Source organism: Drosophila elegans, unplaced genomic scaffold (genome assembly GCF_018152505.1).
Source record: "Drosophila elegans isolate 14027-0461.03 unplaced genomic scaffold, ASM1815250v1 contig_208, whole genome shotgun sequence".
Lineage (NCBI taxonomy): Eukaryota > Metazoa > Arthropoda > Insecta > Diptera > Drosophilidae > Drosophila > Drosophila elegans.
The window spans coordinates 20535402-20562192 of record NW_024545578.1 but is presented as its reverse complement, the minus strand read 5'-3'; the positions used below and the strand labels follow the sequence as shown (position 1 = coordinate 20562192).

Below are 26791 nucleotides of genomic sequence, written 5' to 3'. Positions count from 1 at the left end.
TTTAGACCAACCGATTATGCATAAGACTAATGCTCCAAGGTCGATTCGGTGTGGAAGTCTTTTGTTAATGGAAAGTCAATCTTAATCGATTGAAATGAATTTTTAAGCGATGACTTAGCTTTGCATTGATTCGGAATGTTTTGGTTTTCTTTATGAAATGCGTTTAAAAACAGATCTTAAGTTGCAGATATCAGTTGTTTATGGATTAAGTGGAACGGAATGTGACATAGCATATTTCTTTTTTTGTAAGCGGATTTAAAATGCCTGAGATTTGCTTTTCAAATAATATTATAATTTATTTTTTATCTTTCTATACGGTTTTAAAATAGTTTTTGAATAGAAACTAAATTTAAAAACTAGTTAAACAGATATTTGTTTACCAAATGGAAAGTTTATTTAAATAAAATCCATTTACAAACAAAACTCTATTAATTAGAATAGTTTTCAATATAATTCTAATTAAGAGAGTTTTTGTATAGATGTTTGCATTTTCCTAGAACAAAAAATGTGTTTGTAAATCAATAAAATTGAACCAAAGATTTATTTGCTTTTATCACCTGTTTTTCATTTCCACCTCGAACCCGCATAATGCCGCCAATTATAGGCTAACAAATTGCCCAACTCCGACCAGCCATATAGACCGAAGCGAAGGCGATGCACTAAATCTTTGGGAACTCGAATCACTGGCTAAATGCAGCCTACAAGCCCGCATTAGCTGGGCGACTGATCGATGGTCGCTGCCAATTATGGACAGCTATCTCTGGACCACGGCTAAACTACTATGCTCGATACGACCACGATGACTGCGACGACCCACAAACCCGCGACTCGAAGACTGTTTGTCAAAAATGTCTTATGAATGGAACGTGAACGAATGTTCGAGTGAATGAATCAGCTGTGAATGCAGCTGGGGCGTATTGGAAATGAATGAATTACTCGATAGACGAGGTGGCCAGCCTGTCTGGGCCGAATTTTAGTGCGTGGGCTTCCCCCGAAAATTGCACTCCACACTACACACTACAAATCCAAAAAAAAAAAAAAAAACGAGCAAAATTGTTTACAAGTACGAAGTCCCAATCCCGCGGCATTGACTTGGGCGCTTTTCTGGGGGCCGAACACTCGACGTCTTCCACAATGAAATTGTCACTTTTCATTCGCTTGGCGGGCTCTCCATCCAGCTCTTTGAATTCGTTCGGCCCACGTTGCAGCGGAAGTGCCATTTGATTTATTCGCATTGGGTGATTTTATTTCTGTGTATTTGCCGCATGTGTGTTGGCAAATTTCCGGCCGGCTTGACACACATTTGAATTTGCATGTGTCGCCCAGCTTTTAAGTGCCATAAATATTAATTTACGGCTATACATTTGATTTGGCTTTGACTAATGGTGACATTTCACTCACTGATCACCTCAAGATGGTGTCTTATTCACATGGCACATATGGCTTAAACTTGTTGTCTTGCTGCCTTTCCAGGAATGTGGGTCAATGCTAAATGGTAGATAAAAGAAAACAAATATATAAGTGGAGTGAAGAAGTTAGGTTTGTCAATGATGGAAACATGTGGAAAAAACTGTTAAACAGAAAGTAAAGTCTCGTGGGAGTTCTGTTAGCTACACAAATCTAATTTTTGGAAAATTCATATATATATATATATAAATTGTTGTTGTTTATATTGTTTAGTTAAGTAATTAGATTTTAAATATTTTTTAAAAATTTTAACTAGATAAGCATTCTTTAACAAATACAATTTTCTTAAAGTTTTGCATTTTCTTAAATTTATTTGTTTAAATATAGTTATTTATAGTCTGATTTCGGTTAACAAGAAAGGCTTCTATTATAAACAAAAATAAAATTTATAGTCATAATCTTGATCAATTTAATTTCCGTTCTCATATTAAAAGGTTGTATTAATTAATTTGGGTAACATATTCGCTATGTTGACATAAGCAAACCAAGATTTTAAAAACCTTTGTGGCAATCATTTTCTCCGTGTGTCATGGGTTTTTCCTGAAAAGTGAGCAATGCCCTCTGCGCAGTGGTCCATAGTTTTAAGTTGGCCAGTTGGCAACGCCTCGTTTTTCCGGCCCAGTCTTTCTCCCCGCAGGCTACGTTTAGGTAACTCTTCTCAAACGAACCCAACTCACGTTTTCACGAACTGCTAGAGAGCAGCGCATCAAAGTGCAGAATCTCACGAAATTTGCCATTCGAGCGGCCATTTGGGTTATTTATGGTCGCCGATTTGTTTGCGACTCATTTAACCGGACAACTCGCGCTGCTTTATGACACATTTAACAGTTTGTTTCTGGGCTTACCTTTTCGCTGGTCGAACTTTCGAAATAAATGTAAAAAAGTTAACGCATGACAGCCAGAAACGAAAAACGAATGGAAAACATCAAATTTCGCGCTTAATTTGATTTGTTTTTGTTTGTTTTTTGACTTTCCTGCCTACCGTTTTGTTTTCCTTATTCTGCCTTTCTCTTCAGGGCACTCATTATTCTTGACTTATTTTCTTTTGTTTTGTCACCATTTCCCCAGAGAAGGTTTCAAAAATACTGAACTGCTCATCAAGCTAAAACAGCCACTAAGCTAAACGAAGTTCATTGTTTAAGTCCCTGTCCACAAATTCACCAGAATAATGCAAATAAGTGCACAGAAATACTGGTATAATTATAGATCGCTTCGATTCACTTCCGACTTGTCGGGAAGCTGACTCATTCAAAAACCAACGATGACAAACAGTATCCACTCGCGGATACTGCTCTCAAATTAACAACAATGCCAACCATGACCCACGCTGAATGTGCTCAACAAGAAATCGTGTAATAAAATAAAAAAATATATCACAACACCTTCCACCCACGCAGTGAACTTGAAAATATTTTATCAAAACAAAGCCCTTCAAAACGATCTAATATAAAACACAACATAAAATTTATTTTAAAAGCAAATCAGCATAGACAAAACAAATCCCAAAGTCAAAGCAATTAACTAAAAATGTTGATAAAATTGTTAATAATAAAAAACCAGACGCAGTGCAAAGGAAATGCTCCATGTCGCTGCAGATTCATTTGTAGAGCACTCAGAAAAATATTGACAGTAATTGTTAATTGACGACTGTAATTTTTAAAAAATTTCTTAATCATTAACTAACATTCCACTTATTGTGTATAAATCGAAATTAAGATGTTTTAAAGAATATTTAATTTTTGCAATATCTGCAGAGGCGTATAAACTTCTTTTCTTGTTTTATTGTACAACTGTGTAGGTTTTACTTTGAGTGTAAACTTTGTTTTTTTGCTGAAATCTAATTGAGGCTGCAAAAAGCTGTCGATTTTGTGGTTGTGCTGGTGGTCAGTGATGCTTGGTGTTTTTTCTTTGGTGGCAACTGGTAAATGGTCCATGGTCCGTTGGGCACTCACTTCAGGCATGAATTGATTTGGTCTGGGCCTGGGTCCCCAGTCGTCTGTCAATCAATTGTAATGAATACGCATTTTTCTATGGGAGCTCGGCGGGAGTGTTTTCCCCTCTCTTCCCCATCATTCCCCCGCTGGGTCAGACGTTTCTCCATTCAATCCTGAGCTGTCCACTCGACATAGAAAACTCCATTTAGTATAACCCTGACCTGCCCTGCAAATCAGACGAAACTATCAAAAATACTTTTACTCAGTGCTTGTAAAACTGTGTTCAGAAAATTATAGCCGTTTATAGCTGTTTTGCGATTTAATCCTTAAATAAATATCAGTTGGTAAGCTTTTAATATTATTTTCTACTTTTTCTGATTTTGCTTCTGTTTTTTTTTTTTTGCGTGATTATTTTTACATTTCCAGTTTGATAAGTTGAAGCAAATTTATAACGAGGTTTTTGAATCATCTTTTATGTCTAACTTTGGTTATTGCCCTTTCGCAGAAGAACAAGAGAAGCTCGTGCCCTTTTGTTTTGACTATATATTTAGTAATGGGTCATAAAATTAGAAACCAGTTTTCGAGACAGTGTGAGAGATTAAATTTAGGGCTTCACGGTTAGCTTTATGGATATGGAATCATTTTTTCGTACTGCGTTGTGTGGCAGCATTTCCAGGGCTTAGGACATGTGTCCACTTCGCCACTTTTCAATTCCATCCATTCCATGCAAACAAGGTTCCAATGAGTGTGGTTCCTCCATTTCTCTAAAACGCAGGATCCTCCATTATTGCATTCTAAAAGATTTAATTTTTAGAAGAGCCTTAGGAGCAGTGCTATCAGACTTACGCTCAATAAAATTAAACTCCGCAGGATTGATAAGAAGTATAGACCCCACTATAAGCCAAACGACAATCATTTCGGAGAAGGAAGTTGTATTCAAGTGATGCAGAAAGAATGGAAAAAAAGCCAAGCTAATTGGTTTCAAAAGCATTCGTTTCAGTGTTATAACCAAAACTTTTTTAAAGCCTTTTACATTTTTTTTATTTTATTAACTATTAGTAACTATATTTACTTGAAAAGTTAGTCTGCAAATTTAAAGGTAGTCTTTGCCATTGTTACTTCATCTGATTGCTATGAACTTAGCAAATTCCCTTCTTAGATTCCCACATTCCTCTGAGAACCAATTTTCTACTTATGTACTTACAAATTTGAATTTGCGGCTAAACCGCCACAACTACGGGTATCATCATTGCGCCTTCTGTGGGCATTCGCATTCCGCTGGGAACGTTTCGGTTAAGGAGAAAACCGCAAATTGAATTAGGCTCGAGTTGGGTATTAAGAAAATAATTTGCAAAGAAATTACATAAAGGAAAACAAGTGCCAGCACAAGCGCGCAGACAGATGCAGACACGCAGATAGAGTATATCGCCCACACACCTACATAGAGTATAACCGAACGATCTGCGGTTTGCCAATTTAGCAGAAATAAAACGCCCACATGGGCCGCGAAAACTTGGAAGCTTTGAGGGGGCAAACCGGCAAGTCACTAACATTCAATTGCGACCAGCGAGAGAGAGGAAAATGCGGCGGAAAATTCAAATCAATTTAGCGCAGACCGCAACTTGGCGTTGCAAGCTGCAATGCAAAAGTCCAATGAACAGCAAACTAACAGCAGCCCAGAATTGTGCCGCGCATGCGTAGAAAAAAAAATGGAAATAGTTGAATGGGGAGGCGATCCCTTGTAGTAGCTAGCCTCGCATAATTTAGAAATTTATTTTTTTTTTCATTTTTTTCCATTGTTGCATTCAATTTTGCAGCAAGAGAGTGCATTGAACTACACAACTGGCCGCATAAATCAACCGCAACTCGGATCTTTCTCATTTTGGCCATAATTTACGAGCCAAGAATTGCGAAACTGCATCCACGCAATTAATTTGTTTAATACCCATGAAATTAACTATATTTCCACGGTCCATAGAACAAGGTGCGTGTCTAAGCTTGATAAATGCACAAAAATGTAAATGTTTCCACAACTAAGTACCTTTTTGCAACCCACACTCTATATAAGATCAACTTTACTTAGCGACCTCATAGAAGTTGCAAAGCATAAAACATTGCAGGCGGCAGGAAACGATTTTCTTACAGGATGCATATTTAAATATTTTAAACTACTTCAGAAACTTCAGAATTAATAGAAACAAATACATTAATGGACTCAAAAAACTTATAAATACTTTTAATAGACATAATGAGAATATTTCAATTAGTTTGTAGATATTTAACTATTTATTTTGAACAGCTATATCAGTGAATATTGTCATATGTTTATAATTCCGTTAATATAAAGAGTTTTGGTTCCAAAAAAAAACATTTTAATTCAACGGATCTTTACTATCGATAGCCCCAAAACCTCTTCGCTGTCGTTCCCAGCCCACACAGAAAATTGTAACCTGGGAGGACAGCCAACAAATCATCGTGTCCAGCAGGTGACTTGACTCCGACTTGCAGATAACACTTTATCGATTGCATAAGTACAAATGGCAGACGGCCAGTATGTTTTCTGCTTGCCAAGATTCCTCGCCTGGCCAAAACCTAGACCGAGTGGAAGGCTTTTAGATTCCTGTTCGGGGGATTTAAAGAGTGGGAAACAACGACTACGACAACGACAACCGCCAACGAGAACCACGTCCGGTCGGTTGGCAAAGTGGATTACAGGCTCTTGGGCTTCGACTTATACTCCAACTTCCATTTCCATATCCACAGCCATTCATGCCCACTTGACAAAAACAAGAAAGAGTGCAAAAAGCATTTAAATCGACCATAGGATACCTAGTAAGTGTAGAACAGTAAAGATCATTTTCTTTTAATAATAATTAGTTGTGTCGTTTAATTAAATTTGTCATCCAATGTTATGTTATGTCATTTAAAAACTCAAGCCTCAACAAAAACAAAATTAAAAGGTTTAGCTCAATTTTTATAAACTTTACATTATGGAACATGAACTAATAAAAATATTAACAATATATTTTCATTAAATTTATAATTATCAGCCAGTAGTTTAAGTAAACAATTTCTTGAGCTAAAATTTCGGTCATCAAAATAAATAAATATTTATTATAATTATCAACCAGAAGTTTAAGTAAAAGGCTTTAAAATATCGAAATATTTCTTTTGCTACAAAGTTAGTTTTTTCATTTGTTTTAAGTCCAACTCCGCAAGTCGATTTTACCCGTTCGATCTTCTTTTACTGGGTATAAAAGCAGCCAAACGTTTTCTCGCTTATTTATTGCAAATCAAAAACCGCAGTTTGATATTTTTCGCCGGTTCTCCTGCTTTTCCCGCGTGGGCCGTCGCAGCTGCCAAACTCTGGAGTGGAGAGGAATCAGCAAGTAGGCCCTGGAATAAAGGAGGAGGAGGTAACCACACAGTTCACAGCCCACATGGACTGGCTTTATCTTTGAACTTCACTGCAAAGTCTGCTTTGGATGGGGATGGCAAACAATTGGCCATGCCGATGCCGATGCCGATGCGTGACCCCTTGCGAAGAGTCGGCAGCACATGGCACAACTTATGAACAACTGTTCCATCAACAAGTGCCACCGTCTGACATTTGTTTGGCCACAGACAAAAGGCAATTTGCATACTGCAGAAAAATGTCAAATGCGGCAGCAATTGCCGGTGGCATGTCGTGTGCGCAGGCGCAACACCAGATGCCGCAAAAACGAGGGAAACTTCATCTCAGGGGTGGCAGAATGCATGTTGGGGTTGCAAGCTGCTTGCTTCAACTGCAACTGACGTTCTTAAATTAATCGCCTAATTGGGGAATGAAGAACGCAAAACATCAGATGGCAGCAACAAAAACTTAACTCTTTAAAGCCACTAGTTGCTCGGATGAGGGGATGAAATAAGTGTACATAAAAAATTTATTAATTCCAGCCATTACTAAAATATTTCTATAAATTGTACAAGCTTTAGCTTAGGGACAAAAAATAAACTAAAGTCTAATTACCAGTTCAATACAAAATGAAATTAAACTAAAAAGGAAAGATGTTATATGATACCCTATACTTTTTAGTTTCATTTCTATACCGAAAAGCCAAACAAGTTTAATTTTTATACCTTCGAGGTATATATATATACCTTTTCTTAATAGTTATAATCCTATTGCGAAATTTTACACTCCCAATGGTTTAAATTCCATGTAACAACAATATGACAATTTTTTTTGGGTGTTGTCTGCAGCCAGACATAATAATACTATATATTCCATTTTTTTAGGTAGTTAATTCGCTATTACAGCATTTTATCGCTTAGCTTCTTTTGTCTTTTTATTCATCCGATTCTCTAGTATGCATAATTATTCGTTTTTTTTTTAATATGTAGGTTCTTAGTATCAAGAAATAATTTGTTCCCATTGCTTCGTAACTCCGCCGAATCCAATCAATTGTCAGCAATTTTTTCACTCAAAATTTGTAAACAAAAGCAAATTAAAGCAACGCAAATGAAAATGCTGACGATTGGTGGCCGGCATTTTTACATAATATTGACACAGAAAGACAAAGTGCTAATAGAAATAATAAACCAGGCAGGCGGCGTAGATTAAATCAATTACGAGTACGAGCCAAGTGCAGTCGAGAAAAGAATTCCGCTGATTGCCGCACGGCATTGGTTTAAATGGCCAGTTTGTGGGGAAAAAAACTGAAGGAGGAGAGCAGGTGCAGCCTAAAAAGCCAAACAAACGATAAACGATCCTAAAAAAAACAGCTGAACAGGCGAATACCTCTTTTTGCCAACTGAGAGACTGAGATTGGGTCCAAGACAATTGACAGTTGCACAAACGAGATTTAATTGACAGAGTCAATTTATGCAAACGGTGGCGGTGGCCATAAAACAAGTGCAACGAGATTTGTGTATTTAGATTTAAATTTGTTACTGTTTTTTTGACTGTTTGATCTGGTTAGGAGTGGAAATGGAAAATGGCATCTAATCAAGTCAGAGAAGGGAATTGGAATAATAGGAATTGTAGGCTTTGAGATAATATTATTAACCCAATTAAAATAATTGATAAATTGCTTAGATCTAAAACTATTTAGGATAATGGCTAAGTATCTAAATTCAACTATAAACCTTAAACTGTTTAGTAGAAAATAATTCTATTCCGTTTTGAATAATGAATTTTAATCATAAATATTATATTCAATGAGGAAAATTAACAGAATTTAAAAGATTCAATTAATTTGATTATATCAAATTTCATATTGTAATTTAATAAATTATTCTATTTATTGTTGAATACTTCCAAATTATTATATTATACCCAATTTACCCAGAGTAAATTTGGAAAAAGAAAATAAAAAAATGCCTAGCCAATTACCCTTTTAAAAATAATAATAATATATCTTTCATATAATAATATAAGACGTTACCGATCAACCAAGCCTTGCAGCTTATGATAGTCTGTCCGACTAATTCTGATTCCAGGAATAATAAATAAACACCTGCCTGTGGACCCCTTTGAAGGGCTTCTCGTAATTTCCTCATTACCATTTCGAAACGCTTTAAACTGTTTCGGTTTTTTTGTGCTTTGTGCTCATATATATATTTGAACCTGTTTGCCTCTCGACTCTCGACTCACCATGTCCCCTTCGCCAATCTTCTTTTGCAGATCTCCAGTCCATTCGACGTCTCCTGGAACACGATGCCAGTGGATCCGTGTGCCCCTCCTGCCGCATATCCTTCGACAAGGGCAAGAGACGGAAACTGATCGACACCTGTGGCCACGAGCGCTGCTATTCCTGCATGTTCCGCAACGACCAGTGCCCCATGTGCATGAACAGCTCGCTGAGAGGTGAGTCCAGTCCAATGTAGTCCAGTCCAGTCCAGTCCCGTATCCGCAGATATGCTGTTTTCGGTGTCTCATGCCGCTTTTTTCGCATATCTCTCGGATATGCCATATGAGGCTGGGAAATATTTTGTTACATGTTGAGTGCAAAATGCCACAGAAATTGCACTGAGACCATAATAATGGCCGGTGTTTTGTTTTGTTTTGTTTTTTTTTTTGGTTTTTGTGTAGAGGAATGCTGAAACAAATGGATATTTAAGTGGTCGAAGGCACATCTTTAAATTGGAGTGAGAAAAGCTGCAAAAATATAATAATACAAAATTATTTTTAAAACTATAAGGCTTGGCATATCACTTAAATACATACCTATACGTTCCATCAATATTTTAATACTATGAATTAAAAAGAAGAGTAGTTATGATACAAAAGTTAAAATAAAATAGTTGTCAATATTTAACAGTATAACTTGTCAAAAAAACTTGTAATTAGATTTGCATTTTTGACTTATCAAATCCCATAAGATATATTTCAAAGAACTCTTACATTTGCCATGGTTGGCAAAATAAAACTAAACCCTCAAGAATTCTACAGTCGTTCAAATAGCGGTTCGAGTTGCAAAATGCGGCTTCTGATCGTGTGATACCTACTCTTGGCATACTCACCTTTTGTTTTTGGTAAATTAATATTCGGATTGCGTCCAAATTGTTTGAAATGCAGAGTTCGTATTGTCGGTTAACTTCATAAAAATCAGAAGCCCACGAGACCGAGCTCAAAATGGGGATTTGAGCCACCAGCTCCTACTGGTTACATGCCCATGAAAACCGAAAGTTATGCCCGTCTTCAGCCAAGTGCTGACACGATTCCGTAGGCCCAACTCCCTAGCTGCCACTGGATTTATTAGCTGCCAATCGTACACGATCGTGTCACCTGCTCTGAGGCCTCTTGCTGTGAGAATTTACGATCTGGCCTGCTACTTCGCTGGGCTGCTCTTTATTTATGATCAGGGCTCTGCTTTATTTGCATACCTAATTAAGTGATACAGTTCATCGTATGGAAATTACCTCAACCAGTTGTGGTTACGGTATTTAGATAGGATAATTATGTGGGACTTGAAGAAGTTGCACTTAAAAAAATTTGCAATATAAAGTTTATAGTTAAGTGCCCATCAAGGAAAAATAAATAGCACCAAAAAGCAATGAGTATTTAGATTTACAAAAATGTTAAAGAGTCGTTTCCTATGTTTACTTTGTTCAAAAGAAAATAAGTTTTGTTAGAATAAAATACAATTTCATAAAATATTAATTTAAAATCTTTTTACTAATTGCAAAAAAAAATTAGTAAAAATGTTTATCTTCCTTTTTTTTTTAATCTCAATCTGACAGGTTTTTTTCTGTTTGTTTAACTTGAGAGTCTAACAAAGAAATTTGCATTTTTTGTAGTCTTAGCAAGACACTTTTCCCACCAGTTCAATAAAGATTCACGAACCAGCGATGACTTCTTGACCCACATTCATCATCTTTGACCCAATGCATACGACTGGAAAAACGTCTTTCTCAAGGGCCACACATGTGTGCCACTTTTCACCCGACTTTTTGCACTCACACATTTCCACAATTAAGCTTTGCATTTTTTCCCCAGTGCGTTTGTGCAAACATTTCTTGACTTGATTACTAACATCGTTTTGCATTTGTTCCACCTTTTTTTCCCGCAGATGTTGATGGCGCCAATGCTCAGGGCTACGACACCGGAATCGGTGGATCCACATCCACGATTGTGAGTCCTCTTGGATCCCCGCAGCCGCAGCTCAGATCGCATGCCCAAAGGAACGCGGCTCTGGCGCGCTATATGCAGGTGAGTGCGTACTCTAAGATACTCCGCGAAATGCCTCATACTCAGTTTCACCGTCAAGCAAACAGTGGTGGAAAGTATCTGGGGGATTGTACATTTTCAATTCGTACCACTCATGGATACAATATATTTTTCAAAATACGTAAATATTGCAATTGTATAATTTGTTTTAAAATATTTATTTATTTTAAAATAGTAAAGAAGAACTCGATACTTATTTTCTGCTTAAAAAATGCATTGCCCTGCTCATTTAAAGTATGATTTTACCAAATATAAACCTAAATGACCTAATTTAAACATTATATAAAGTCATAAAAAAATTTAACCATTTTCTTTAGATAGTCAGGTTATTATTATTTATCTTGTACCCTAACCCACGTAGAAAAATAGTATTTTTCATGACTCTGACAGCATATAAAGGTGGCGATGGAGGGGAATCGGCGTCGTCTTTAGTGTGTTTACTTTAATGGCCTCTTGATTATGCTGCCACTAGAGATGAAGAGACCCCATCAAAGAAATGAGGGAAATGGGCAAGAAAAGAAAAGCCAAAGAAATCCACTCTGAAGAATCGAAAAGAGAAAGAAACCTCTTTTGTAAGTGGCGGTGAAGCGACTTTTGTTATATATCTCATCGACTTCCATTTCCGCTCATCTTTCTAAGCGCCTCTTTTGTCGCCCATTTGGGTTATCAGCACCACTTTGACACATTTTCCAAAAAAAGAGTTCCCGTTCAACGAAATGTGATGGAAAACGTAGGCGGAATACCTTTTTGGGTTTGAAATTATGCTAAAGCGCGTAGCTGATCGTAAAATGGTTTAATCTACATTTAATCAAGTCATAACAGAGTGTGAAGCAATTTGTTTTATGTAAAGTACGGTTCCAAGTTGTAATCATTTATTCTGGGTGGTTCTAGAAAGCTTTTAGGGATATGTGCATAAAATATTGATATTACACAAATGGATTCAATATAAGTATAACTCTTAATACAATATATAAAAAAAGTGTATTTTAAATTTGTCTACTTCTGAGCCTTATAACTGTGTCAGAAATGGAAAAATACCGAAAGCAGCTCACTAACTAAACGGATCAGCCTTCAAATCAAACGTCAATTTTCGAGAAATCAGTCATTCCTAACGAAAAATCGACCAAACAATTACAACCATCAATTTCCTCTTAATTAAATGAATTTGATTTAACAATAACGATAATAACTCTTCCCACTGAACTGATCGGTTCGTGGACTAAAGACCATGGGTTGTATCGTAGATCACTGTCTGTTCCTCCTCCGCCGATCCTCTCGAATCATTTCCATCGGGATCATCGCCGACCGACTGTCAGCAAATGTCACTTTAAATACGCCAAAACGGCGCAAAAGTTTCAATTGTCGGGCGCCGCTGGGAGCCAATTCTTCAGGATTGGGAAAAGCGGGGGGCTGGAAATTGGGATGAGGATGACGATGGAGATGGAGATGGGGGGCTGGAGCAGATCGCCAGTGCTAGATAGCTTGTCTGGCAGGATGCAGTCGCCGCAGTAGTAGTAGCTGCAGATACTCGAACCCGTAGTCGTATCTCATATCTGCGCTTGTGTATCTCAAAGCGACTGTCAAATGGTTAAACTGACAGTTTGTTTTTCCACCGCTTGCCGGCAGACGAAGTTGGGTAGCAGTTGGCAGCAGGAGGAGCAGCTGTGGCTGGAGCTGCAACTGGAGATCCCAACGGAGATGGGGTTGGAGATGGAGATGGAGATGGAGATGAAGATGGGGGGAAACTGGGTCACTTCGGCGGCCAGCCGTCGCCTCAGGCCTCCGACCACCGTCCAGTGTCTTCTGCTTTCTAAGCCGGACCAATTTACACACTTTGCACAGAGAAAAAAATATAATAATATTACCTCAACCACTTACATATGTTTTTCAAAAATAGCAATGTAATTTTTATAATTTGTTGTACATTTTTCTTTTTTTAGATTAAGGGAAAAGCACAAAGGTAAAAGTTTTTGAAAATGTTATTTCATAATGATATTTTAAATCATTATATTTTTTAACTTCGTGTTAAAACCAAATTAAATGTAACTAACTAGTTTACAATGTACGAAATATCCAATTTTTGATTTTAAACGGTTTAATTTAATTAGAGTTTTCAATACTTTAATAAAATAAAATAGTGTTCTGAGACTTTCGTTATTAAAAACCTAAAGTTATTTATTAAAAACCTATTCTACTCTTTCACAAACTGTATAAAAATCCCATGCCCTCAATAGGTTTCAAAATTAGTAAACTTGGAAGCAAATTATTAAATAATCTATGTAAAATATTTATAATCATTTTTTTCCTCTGCATACTTCTTGCCGACTTCTCGCAGCATATTTATTAACATTCGCATTTGCTGAAGTATTTATTTCATAGCGATTCTCAATTGATTTCCGTTTGGAAGGGGGCTTGAGCTTCAGTTTTCGGTTTTTAGTTTTCATTTTCGACTGGGTTGTATTTTCGGTCCGCTCTCTGACACGTGACATGGGATTTCACTTAAGACTTTAATACTCGCGCATAAGCAAACATAAACGTGCCAAGTTGCTCGGACACATGACATGGACATGGATGTAAATTTCGGCCGCCGACTCTGATCCGACAGTCCAAAAAGGACGGGCTAGACAAACAATGCTCCAAAAGTCGGGAGAGATCGGCGGTGATCCAAATCCGACGTGTAAATTGATTTCTAATTATTGTCATATTGTGTTGCCAAAAGATTTGATTTGAATTTTTGCGAAAGTGGAAAAGTGATTTTGGGATTTATGCATTGGAGCTTTCTTTTTACAAAAATAATATTAAAGATATGGAAGATAAGCTTGGCTTATAAACATTTTTAAACAAAATAAGTTTAGGGTACAAGCTACGTAAATTCATTTACAATTTCCATAACAAACTTCAGATTGGCGCTTCAATAGATAACACTTTGTAAACAAAGCCCACATCTGTTGTCCTCCCCAATTTGCCGGAATTAATCAACAGCCAGCCAAAGCAGACAGCGCCATATAACACCATCGATCGTAAAATCATAAAATGTTCGACACCTAAGTGCCATTAAGTCAAATACACAAACAAGTCAAAGCCTTTGAAAACGCCAGCAAAGAAATGCCCAAGAAAGAAAGTTTCCTTTTACAATCGCGACTGATTAATACGACTCTTCGCGATACTATTCGAATCGGTTTGGTTTGATTTGATTTGATGTGATTTAAGTTGATGTGATTTTGAGATGAGTCCCGATGCGCCCGGAAAAACTTGCTCAATGGCAGGCAATTGAAGCGAATTGAGTTTATGGCCGGAGAATGAGTGCCAGTCTCTGTTTTGGCCAGCGACAATTGGAGCGGTTGCCATGATTCTCCATTTCTTCGCGATGGTAACGACATGGATATGGTTATGCCTGCGTTGCTCGAGTGTCGGAAGTGTGTCAGCTATCGGTGTAGTTGGCTCTTTTGGTAGCCACCAAACACTTTACATAACTATCTATCTGAGCCAAACCAGAAGTCGTTTAGCCAATTGCCGATCAGCCGGGGAGTTGCCTCCCAAGTGAGTTGCGGTGGGGCCCGAGAACTGTCATTAGATTAAGTGGCAGCTGGCCCCGTGGTCTCCGTCTAATTATCGTTTGGAAATCGTGTTATAAGCTGGTCGATATAAAACGGACAGCTATGAACCGATTTATAGTAACCGAAAAAAAATTACCTCAAAAATGCTTATCCAAAATACAATTTTATTAACATTGCTATTCAAAATGAAAATCAAGAAAAACAATAAACATTTTTTGAAATAAAGTTTTTTTGATAATCATAAATTCCAATACTAACAAAGTGGAAGAAATCTTTAAAAAATCATTTAAATTTCCTTTAAGGCCTCTCGATAAGCTGCATTTATTTATTACAAGTAAATTTTTTGTACTATTTTAAGAAATAGACTTCAGCGCTTTAATTATTCTTTATTCTTTTACACCATGCATTTAAATCACAACTATTATTTTAAACGCCACTGTGAATGCAAACATATTTATGCCCAGGCGCAAAAAAAAGCGAGGTACCTCAATGTTTGTGATTGACATGCACAGGCGACAAATCAACTTGGAAAATGCCAGTGATTCAAATGCGAAATAGTTTGCATTAAAAGCGCCAAATAAAGCCGATATCGACCAGCGATTCACGAGCGATTCGAGCGCGTTTTTCGACCCATTAGACGGACGCAAGGAAAATGAACGCCAAGCGCGATTTTAATCTCGCATGCAATTTATTTTTCCTTTTGGTCTGTGCCTCGTCTAATTGTCCATTGCTGGCAACAAATATGGCGTTAATTATCCACAATTTCGATAGCATCACGTATTAATGATTAGCAAAAGCCAAAAAAACGCGAGCCGGGGAAGGCAATCAATCAAATGCAGCGCACCTAGTGTACTCGCCTGTATCTTTTACTTTGCGGAATGTCAAACATTGTAATTGGTATTCGATTGGATGGATGTGTGGCAGTCGCCGTGTATCATTAGCTCTGCCAGTGGCTGCTGTTTCGATTTCGCAAGAGATTTATGTATTTACTTGGTGCAGTGCGACACCTGCCTGAATCGCCGCATCTCGAACTGATTTCGATTGTGAGACAGCTCAGGTATCTTTTTGTTTTTATACCACCTGCTGTGCAATTATTCATTACTGAGCGCGATGACTTTCGATTGGCCGTGATTTAGCGCCATGTGAGCAAATATTCATGGGTTCAAGTTGGATTGAGGGTGTGACCCAGGAACTCAAATGCAAACACATTTATTCTCGAGAAAGGCATGCTCAATATCCAGTTATTTAATATCAATTTAAATAAGCAATGTAGGTATAGGGAAATATATCTTAAACTAGTTTTATGCATACACAAGTTATTGTTCAAATGCCGATTAGAAATCTAAATATTCAATTTGTAAAGTGGTACAATAATAATCGATCAGGTTTCAGTACTCCCTTTCCAATGAATATAATATTTCATATCTTAACCAAAAGTTAGTACTATTTTTTTTATCAAGTAATACCCTTTTGAAAACTGGATATGCTTCCTTATAATAAAATTGAATCTTATTTTTTTTTAATTTATTTAAATTAAATATTAACATTTTCTTAACTCAACATATATCAGCCTTTCTTGCTTTTATGAAACTTTATCATTAATTGTAATAGGATTGTTATAAAATTAAATGTATTTTTCTAGCTCTAAATATTATGCTTTGTTAGAATGTATTACCATTAATTACCCACCACTTATAAAATACATACTGCCAAGCGTTTCCACGTTGACTTTCGCTCGCTTAACAATGATTCGCTTAATTATGGTCATAACAATGGCTGCAATCAGGCATAAATGCACATTGAAAATAGCCATAGCCAACATATCATTTACTATCATAATCCGATGTCGAACAAGCGACTGATTATTGCAACAAAGCCACAAACGCGCCATTGAACTCACGGCGCGACTTGAAGGCGACAAAAACCGCGCGCAAGCACACACTCAAAACGCCACCTGCTGGGCGCATTCAAAACAATTCTCAAAACCGACAATTAATCAATTTTCCGAATATCTTCCATCAGAATTGGACCGTAATTAAGGCTGGCATGAAAATATAACTTTTTGTTTCAGCCAAAACGATTGGTAGTTTTAAAACCGCCCAAAGAGCCAAAGCAAAGGCCACTACCAAATATATGTAAGTCGCTAATTGGCTGCAGGTTGAGCTACTGGAAAACACTTATGTGTGCTGACCACATTTGCATGCAAAATGCAAATGAGTCAAAGGCTTCACAGCGTTTCGCGAGTTAGTTGTGGGTCGCTAATAAACGTAAATTGCTGGAATTGTTCAATAAATGCCGCGAAATATGTTTATTAGCCGCCTCTTCGACATTTATCTACGTTGCACTTAACGAAGGCGTGGCAACAATGTATGATTCCATGGAATGGGTCAAGTTACAAGATATATCATTCTAACATAAAATAAAAGTTCACAATAACACATTTTCTTTTATGTAAAATATGGTAAATTTAACATTTCTTAGTTTATGGGGTAATTAATAATTGATATTAATTGCAAAATCCTGTTGAGAAACGACAACTGCAAGTAAGTGGTCATTTGTTAAATACTGAATCAAAATAATTTGCCATATGCCTTTACAGTTTAATGGCAAAATATAATTTACGAACCAATTCAGATTAAAGTCCATGCCATATCATAAACACACCCACATAAAATTAACTCACTTTGACTTCGCCTGACCAGTAATTAAAATCAAAATAAACCCAAAAACCCATATAAATGAACTGCCCACATCAGACCGCAGAAATATAAAACAAATTACACGGCTTATCTTTATTGGCCCAAATATCAATTTGCCAACAAGTAAATTGTGGCCTGCCACAAAGTGCAATTAGCGATTAAAACAAAGGCCAAAACAGCCAAATTTCAGTACCTTGATAAATGGGAAAGAAAGTTGCTTTCTATAGGGCCCACAAAAGGGAGAAATGGAGAAGAAGAAAGACGATGGCCTGGACATCAGTTGGCCTGTCAGCAGAAATATGAGCCACATTGTCGGGCACAAGATGCCTTGCAGAAAAGTCCGAGCACAATAAATGCGAAATATAAAACATACATGTATCCAAATTAATCATTAAGTCGGGCGAAGAAAGAGCCAGCGGATAAAGCACACCTACCCAACCCAACCCAACTCAACTCAACTCAACTCAAAGCGAACCCAAAAGGGCAGGGCCAAAGTTTTTGACTGAAATTAATTTGACTACGGGCTGTGCGAAAAGTGATAAAACATGCAGACACTCTTGGATGAAAGCAGATGAAGCGATGGCGAAATGGGTGAAATTTGCATAATATGCAGAGAAAATTAAGTCCAAACAAAGTTGAGCCAAGTTACACGGAAAAAAATGAAGCCATGGTTCTCTGAGCTTATTAAGGATATGTTATGAATTAAATTATTTTAACAATATTATTTTTAAATGCTTCACTTCTTTTTAGGATTTTTTTCCCAAGCAAATATAAATGTTAATAAAAGTTCATTAGCATCAAAAATGCAGCGTAGCTCTATTAACATCATCAAAATTGAACACAATAGCAGCGAAAATAATTACACTTTAAATAAATTGCTTACAAGAGTGCAAGCCACGAACAGCAATTAACGCTTCGTGTTGGCTTGGTCTTTATAATTTGGATTTATCATGAAAGTTTTCACTTTCTAAGCTTTGGCCAAAGGTAAACAATAATAGAAGGGCCAAGGGACCGTTTCCGGATTTGTCTGACAAAAGGTGTTAAAGTGTCGGCGGTTTGTTTACCCAAAATGCTGCTAATTAAATTGGGCAATGCGCTGCATTGTTGATTTCTTGGGCATTTGTAGTTGGAGTTTTAAAAAAAATGCTTCTATAAAATATCATGAATATAAATTATTTACAAATAAAATAAGTAATATTACCTGTCTAGTGAAGCATACAGTTTTAAAACTTAGTAAAAACCCTTCTCTTTTCCAATCGAATTACTTGAATGCTCCCACAACTTCATTAACCCCTAACAGCATTTCTTATCATTAGGGCCGCCCTATATGATTGGTCTTACCTGAGCCTGAGCATGCCAAATGCTTCTTCCCACCTGACCCATAAGTCAATAGTGGATGCATGCATCTCAAGATTATTTACGCCCGACTAAGCCGGACTCAAGTGGAGTACTTAACCAACTGGAGGATGGAGAATGGAGGATGGATGTGGTTGTGGATGTACATCCACAATGATGCTCATGTTTATGGCAATGGCTGGTCCATTTTCCTGTGCAGTTCCATTACGATTGCCATTAGCATTGGCATTCGGCATGCCGAGCACGTTTCACACTCCCAGGGAAATCCAGCGAGTGGAGGTGGAGGGGTCATAAATGACCGACCTGACCACGACTCTCGCCTATTGGCCATGGCATTAGAAAGCCGCCACAAAAAGTGCGCATGCAATGCATTTTATGCCCAACTTGTTCTCGTTACGTTAACGCTTCCTAAACCTCAACCTGAAGTGCCTCAAAAAAAAAAACCGTAACCGCCAAACCCAACCGAACCGCACCAAAGTGCATTTCACTTTCCCAGAAATCAATAACACCGACCGTGATATTAAAGACGCCCCGCGAGTGTGATGAGTGAGAGTACCTTTATGCTCCAATCAATCCCAAGTGATGACACTCTAAGCCGAGCTCTACACTCAAAAAAAGGGCTTTAAGCAAAGGAAACTGAAAACTGAAACTAAATACAAAAGTAAATGCGATTTTTAAAAGATGGGAAGTACTTCCATCCTTTAAGATATGAAAAATAATTCATAAACAGTGTGTTTGAAAAACAGAAAAAGTTTATATTAAGTTTATATTACGCGAAATGCACAAATTGCCCATACCATACGATTTGTGAAATTAAGCTTTAGTCTGGGAAATTGGAAATATCATAACCATACCAGACCATTTATTGGTTTCCCATGGCTTGCTTTATAAAGTCATCAGCAAGTCCTTAATGGCTCTTTAAATATTTATTTCATACGTGAGGTCAGGCTACCGTTAAAAACCAATCAGTTAACAAAAATGGCACATAAACTTTTCTAAAAAGAAATATTTTGAGGTACTATGCACGTTTTCAAAAGCAAAGAAGAACCATAAAATCAATTATATTCCTTGCAATTGTAGTATTTATCGGATAATAAAAATGAAAATTAGAAAGAAAGTGCTAATTTGTGTTGAAATACACTTTTACTGATGCACAACTATGGTAATACTTTTGCTTGGTGCAGCCAAAGAAAGGCTTATTGCTCATTGATTGACGCACAAACCGAAATACGTTTGTATGTGATCTTTTCCCAGCTTTGGCTCATTTGCTTTTATGATTTGTGTGCGCCTTCCTTCACATAGTTATAATTTTTATGGGTTGTTGTGGAAAGTAAGATTTTGGCAGCGGGAAGGAGGGAATCGTGATCACTATTCTGACCCGCTCATGTGAAAGCTGGTGGGAAAATCAATTTGCAACTCAACGGGCTGAGAGTTAGAAGTCGGTAGCTGCTGAATGTCCAAAGTCCGATGGGTCAGATGACAGATAGCGAAAGGATTGTCAACTTTCGAAATGCCATAAATAAATGAGCCAGGCAAATAACAACTTAATTTCGCCCGGCCTGGTAGCGCTTGCCAAATGCATTTGCATTTGCATTTGCATTTGCTTTTGCATTTCTAGCATTTGCATTACTAGCATACTGGCATATGGATATATTTTCTCACCCATTTCACCTAGTCAGGTGGCTGTCTCTATATCTCACCCGTTTATCTCCTCGTATCTCTATCTCTGGGTGTTTTTGTTTTTTTCTTGGTTTAAGTTTGTGGTTTAAGTTTGGGTGTCTGGTGGTTTTTGGCATGCGAGCCGCTTCCTCAAATAAATCGCACGGCATTTGCATGTTGAGAAACAATTTCTCAGGTCGTGTGTTCGGTCTTGTTGATCTGGCTGTGGATTGGATTATCTTGGTCCACAGTTGGCGGAGGCCTTTGATATGTGCCACATGGCGATGGTCATAATATTTTTGCGCAATTCGGTTGTCGTCGAGCGGCTTTTTCGAGTCGATTTATCGATCGTTAAGTAAATGCATTAATTTTTCTCACCGCTCGTGGCCATGTTCGCCGAAGAAAAGAGGCTCAGCATGCATTTTTCCCTCGGCTAGCATTGATTTATATTGCCAATGGAAAACCAAATTCCCAGCTTGTCAATTAATTATGGTCATGTAGTAGTGCCGCCGCCGTGGACTTTAATTTCTCACTCAATTCGGCTGCAATTGTCGAAATGTCCGCAATAACTGCTGGCATACTTGTATTTCCCTCCCAACAACTTTATCTCGTCTCTTGTTTACTATATACACTATTCCCGCCATTTGATTTGTTTACCCAACTGATTAATGTTCGGGTCTCTTGTTTATTGTGTGGCAAGCTTTTTCACTTACCAGTAGCAGAGCGAATGCTTTCACCTGACTGCCTGACTGCCTGCAATTCGATGGCAAATCCATTTCAACGTTTCGGTGATCCTAATAAAATTTGGTATTCAAATTGGGCTGACATTCATACGAGTACACAACTTAATGCAAAATCTTAATTAAACAAAGTCTTGTGAGTGCCGAAATCACTTTGCATTGAGCTGTTTGTCTTGGCTTGGATTTCGGTGCACTCCACTCAAGTGGACAAACCCCACACGGTAAAAAAAAGTGTTCGATTTAATGTTATTAGTTGATATCAGATATCTGTTCCTAATTGAGTTTGTTTTTCTCTGTGCAGTCGCCGGGACAAGGAAAACCAATTTGAGCCAACACCACAGAGTCGGCCAACATTCTAAGCATGATTACAATACAAAAAGTGTGTGTTTAATAATGCTAGCCAGAAGATTTCGCAATCGAATCGTTGGCCAAAATGCGCCCAAGCAACTGGGGATTTGGATTTTGGATACGAGCACCAACAATACTGGGCCCCGCTTAATGGGCACTTTTTTAAACCGCCAACGAGCACGACGACTGCCATTAGATGCCGAATGCAAAGTGGGCGATTTTTACGGGCGGTTTTGAAATGCCAGCGCGTTTAAAATCGCACAAAAGCGTTTGCATGCGATTCGCTAATGCTTCCCACTAAATGATACTCGAACATTTTCCTCCATACGCGATTCGTGATCATAAACATTTGTCATGGCTGAATAATGCTGAGTGGTGTTTTGTATTGTTTTCAAGGTTTAGAGGGCGGTCCAAGTGGAAATCTTTGGATAAATTATGTGAGATATCTTGAAAACTGGTTAAATGGCACAAACTACTTAGCTTGCTCTTAATTACATTTATTTTCATAATTACCCGTACTACAAATTTATTACGATTTTTCTAATCAACTTTATTTAATTTTAGTTAAATTTAAGTGCCCCACGTTTTCAAAATTATTGCCTTAGTTTATATAATTATGGGCACTTAAAACGATTTTAATTTAAGTCCAGCTTCCATTAGATCTCAAACGTTTCCCCAATTTAATTAATCTATAATGGAATCTAAGTCTTTGAGCTGCCGTTTTGACTCTATTCAATTTGGCCAGTTTTCACTGCGGTTTTCAGCAGACCTCCACACTTGTTGACCCTCCGCTGGGCTTGTGTTGTTTATTTTATGACATTTAAACAATTATTTTTCAACACAAGCAACTGTTGTAGAAATATCATTTGATTTAACCAGCCAGTTGGCCGGGCCCACACCCTCGTGGAAGTGGCTTAAACGAGTCTTGGCCAGGCAACTCCATTGGAGTTGCTGGTGGTGGTGGTGGTGGTGGTGCTGCTGCTGCTGCTGCTGCATTTGGCTGGTGTCACAATGTCTGGGACCGCCAAGTTCTGTGACGCTGTGTTGTTGGTTCTCGCAAACGCCCCGCAGCTAAACATGAGATGTATATTTTATTTTTCATAATTTAAAGGAGAAAAAAATGGCAGCCAAAAAAAACGTACATTTTGATATGAACCTGCTGTTGTTGTTGTTGTGGCCGAAAATCGAATTCTTGAATGAACCATTAATCTTGTTGCCGCTCGGTGGACTCGGTCATTAAATACCGCCGCTGTAATTGCATTGCATGCACTTAGAAAAATTTAAGATTTTTTTTAGTACCACATTATTTCTAATTACAATAATAAAATGTATCTAAAATATACAAAAGCTCATTTCTGTGCTCTTTCTATTTTAATTAAAAACATCTTTATAAGAAAAAGTATATTTTCGAGGGTAAACAATTTTTATATTAACTGCAGAATGCTATACATTTTTTGCTAATTTTGTTTATTTTGTTTAGCACAACAAGTACACTAAGAAAACAATTACTTTAAATTTTTGGAATGCATGGCCTAAAAAAGAACTTAAGGAAATAAATGCCTTAATGCAATTATTCCTAAAATTAGGGACATTTTTGTTATTAAATTCGATTTTGTTTGTTTTTTGAGGGTACAAACTCTTAATTTTATGTGAATTTCTATTTTCTAAATATATATAAAAACATAATAATTACTTTCTGTGTGAGTCTCGGAGTCTGACTCTGCCGATTTTCTCAGTTTCGGTTTCGCCTTAGTTTTTGCGAGCAAATTAATGCGGGTTTGTCATATTACAATTACTGGCTTTTTCTGGCCCGGCTCTGTGGCAGCTGGCATTATTACACCTGCGCCTCAATGCGACGAGAGACGGCGCAGGAGACTCCCCTTGGGGTTCCAGCCATTTGGATCCGATCCGGTTGGGTTTTGCAGTTTGCTGCTCGATATACTGTAGTTTTCTGGCTGGTAGTCAGTCGGTCAATTGGCTCGATCTGCTCATTTGTTTGCCGGTTTGGGAGCGGCCAAAGTTCAAGCAAACGGTTGACAGTTCATAAATTTCTAACATGATTTGTTCCTCCAAAAAAATACTGGTGTGTTCTCACGATTATAATTTGCCAAGCATTTAAATTGGTTTTTAAAAGTGGGTTGGTGGAAGTTCGTGTTGGGATTTAAACTAGTAATAGCAAAGTTTTTCCTGTAAAGGCTACTTTTAAGAGCTTCTAAATAATATATATATAAATATTTAGAAATGATTTTTTTTAATGGTACCATAATTATTTATTAACTTTGTTTCTTTCGCTACAAAATACTTCATTTAAAGGCATCCTGTTTGTATCTCATTACCTCCGATACTTAAATTTTAATAAATATGATATTAATGTTTAATGGACATCATGATCGCATAACGCCTAATGAACATTGACCTGTGTTTCTTAACAAATTACACTATTTAATAGCATCCTGTTTCCATCTCACTAACTCCGATCATCTCCATCTAGCGGTGCAAATTTTATGCCACTTTTTCACGGTAGCCGCGGCAACTCCTCTTTCTCTGTGTCTCCGCGCGGACAAATTGCCGAGCGGGAAAAGTGAAAATCACCTTTTCAGAAGTGATGTTTTTTCTTTCAATTTTCAAATTTTCCATGGCCCCATGTATGGCAGGCATAATTTGTTAATTATTTTCCAAAGCACGGCTCGTGTGCCGGCAACAACTTAATCGAAGTGATGGGGCCAATTAAAACGCCGCCGCGGGAAGCGATAAGAGATCCCAGACCCCACGACGAACTAGTTTAAAGAAAGCCTTTCCACCACACGAGTGAAAGAAAGAAAGGTGGGGTTGGGTTGGGTCTTGCTCTTGGTTTTGGATTGGATTGGATCGGATTGGGTTGGGTTGGATTGGATTGGATTGGGTTGAGTGAAGCGCATCGAAACGGACCAAAGCGAACCGCAGTTTAATTACGCTGAGATAGAGGCGGAACTCAGCCCACGGATCTATTGATCCCCAGATCGATGGATAGCAGATCAGCGCCATGGAATTCCCCAGCTGATCCCGGTAGCTCACAGATCCAAGATTGAAGCCTGCCGATCAGAGACACTCACAGTCTGGGAGCTCAGAGAGTTCGTAACAAAAAAGGAAGGATACAAAGCAAAAACCAGATCTATTTAAAAAGAATGAAGTATATATTGCTAATTAACATTAATGAAAATTTAAGTTTACAAAGTAAAATAGGGAACCCAAATGATTAGTTTAATAATACTTCACTCAAAGCACTTATAGAAACATTTCGGACGTAGCCATATATCAGTTTTTAAACGAGTATTTGAGGAAACCTATTCTTCTTATATAATAAGAAAGGATAATAATCTATCTTATTTGGTAAACCCTTTAAATTAGATTGGTGCTTAAACATATTAAACAAGAATTTGTATATGTTTAATTAAATATACTTAATTCAAAGCTCATACAAAAATAGTTCTTAAACTCTGATATTTCTTTTTCCTGATTTAGAATTTAATATCGTAAATTAAATTGGGATTTTCAAAGTTCGAACTTACTTGTAAGCCACATGATGGATAGGAAAAGGCCTGTGGACTTAGTTAGTCGGTTGACAGTCTGTGGGCAGACTGGCTCAGCCAAACATCCTGCAGCGGAAGTGGGCGACTTGTGTCGTGACTGAACCCAGACATCCGCTGCTGGAAGAGAACCAGAGCACTCAGACATCCGCAGGCGGAGCAACTTGTCAGATGGGTTCTTTAGCCAAATCACAATCATCAAACGGGGCAAATTGAATAGCTACCAAAGTCTTTCACTACCTTAAACACAATTTCAACAACTCTGTTAGAGCCTTAATCGATGATCTATAAAAAGTTCGATCCCTTGAGTTTCTCTGCCTTCAATTAATTTCATAACAGTCCCTTCGCCGGATTTTTTGAGCGGCTCCAAAGTCCAAAGCTCCTCCCTGGATCCCAGCCACCTGCCTGCCTCCAAACACACACACACACACCTCCTGCCTGTCAATTAATGGCCTCCGACTCCGTCTGGCGGAGCCAACCAATTTCATCTTATTATCCCACACAGAACCCAGAAACTGGTTCTCAGGTTCTAAATCTGTTTCTGTTTCTGTTTGTGTTTGTGTTTGTGTTACCGATTCTGTCCTGGAAATCACGTTTCTGAGCTTTTCTGTGCCATGTCCAGTCTTTGGGCCTACCCAAATAAAAAAAAAAAAAAATAAAACAAAATCAAAGGAAAACAAGAGAAGGCGAAAACCAACGCAGACAGAAAATGATTTGCAGTTCATTAAGACGAAAGCCCCCGAACCGAAGGAGCCACAGACTAGACGATGACTAAGACCCCTTTCGAGGGGACTTATGCCCCGCATGTGAATGAAATTGGTTTCGGTCTGTGTCCCGTCAGATCGGAGGACAACAGTCCACAACATGGACAGGCACTAGGCTTGAAAAGACGAAGCTGCACTCAGAAAAATAAGGTTACCTAGCATTTGACCCGAAAACTACTTAGCACCAAACATATTTTTTAGGCAATGACCACGAAACGTTTTGTTCAATTCAAACAAGCTTTTCTTTGGAACCTATATGTTTATTTGTTAGGTTACTCAATAGCTATTATCTAGTGAAATATAAGCTGGCACTTTATTTTCACAGCATATTTTAACACCGTAATTGTTGGTTTTCCACACCTTTATGCGTTAGAAGGTATTCCCATTGCAAAATCCAAAATGTGTGAAAATACATAAGAGATCAAGGTTAAATACACAAATTTTGGCCAAGTGCACGATTTGTTCAGTGGAAATTTTTTAAAGTGTGCCCACAAATCCAGCCTGATCTTGACATGATAATTATGTCTAAGTCGGGTGGTAAAGACCACAACTTGATGGGTCTGACAACATTTTGGTTTAGGGCTGCAAAAAGGTGGGTTTTATGCCTAGAAGCACCACCTCGTTGGCTTTGTGAGTGCCTTGGATCTGTGGCCATTTGAGCGCTTTCATCTTAGGATGGCCCACACATGTGACCAATCAAAGAGCAACGCCTTTCCCTTGGGGCCTGCTCAACTTTGACGAAAGCTGTGCCACATCTACACTGAAAGAAAATTAGTTAAATGAGCTACAGAAATATACAAAAATAGTAAGAATATCTGATTGCTTGAAAGCAACAGAGGTATTAAATTTAGGTATAATTTTAACCTCGAAAGATATTTAAAATAAATCGTTACACAACAATTAATAAAATTCCTTTCCAAAAAGTAGGTTATAGGTAGACTTTTACCATTTTTAAAAGAAATAATTACAATTAGACAACAATAGCTGATG

The 26791-nt window shown here is 37.7% G+C and overlaps 3 protein-coding genes and 1 long non-coding RNA gene across 14 annotated transcripts in view; 1 reads left to right on the top strand and 3 right to left on the bottom strand.

Moving 5' to 3' along the window:
- The window catches only part of LOC108142351 (protein TANC2), a 60822-nt gene that overhangs the window by 27920 nt on the left and 6111 nt on the right, over positions 1-26791 (top strand). For all 10 annotated transcript variants that reach the window (XM_017266142.2, XM_017266141.2, XM_017266148.2 and 7 more), the window contains 2 exons: positions 9067-9249; positions 10955-11094. In XM_017266142.2, the coding sequence (XP_017121631.1) occupies positions 9067-9249; positions 10955-11094 (323 nt within the window). The remainder of the gene's footprint in view (positions 1-9066; positions 9250-10954; positions 11095-26791) is intronic.
- LOC108142357 lies at positions 3930-4379 on the bottom strand. Its single transcript, XM_017266160.2, has 2 exons — positions 4248-4379; positions 3930-4195 (listed from the first exon to the last, which is right to left on the bottom strand). The coding sequence occupies exons 1-2, from the start codon at positions 4315-4317 to the stop codon at positions 4026-4028; spliced, it is 240 nt and encodes a 79-aa protein (XP_017121649.1). The 5' UTR covers positions 4318-4379; the 3' UTR covers positions 3930-4025.
- Positions 9465-10220, bottom strand: LOC108142360. 2 transcript variants are annotated; one of them, XR_005977213.1, is made up of 3 exons: positions 9906-10220; positions 9610-9635; positions 9465-9540 (listed from the first exon to the last, which is right to left on the bottom strand). It is a non-coding gene; the product is annotated as an uncharacterized LOC108142360 (long non-coding RNA). The 2 variants fall into 2 exon arrangements; XR_001774291.2 differs by lacking the exon at positions 9610-9635.
- On the bottom strand, positions 19297-22727 carry LOC108142359 (protein naked cuticle homolog). Its single transcript, XM_017266161.2, has 2 exons — positions 22614-22727; positions 19297-22542 (listed from the first exon to the last, which is right to left on the bottom strand). Exons 1-2 carry the CDS (start codon positions 22674-22676, stop codon positions 22300-22302), a joined length of 306 nt encoding a protein of 101 aa, XP_017121650.1. The 5' UTR covers positions 22677-22727; the 3' UTR covers positions 19297-22299.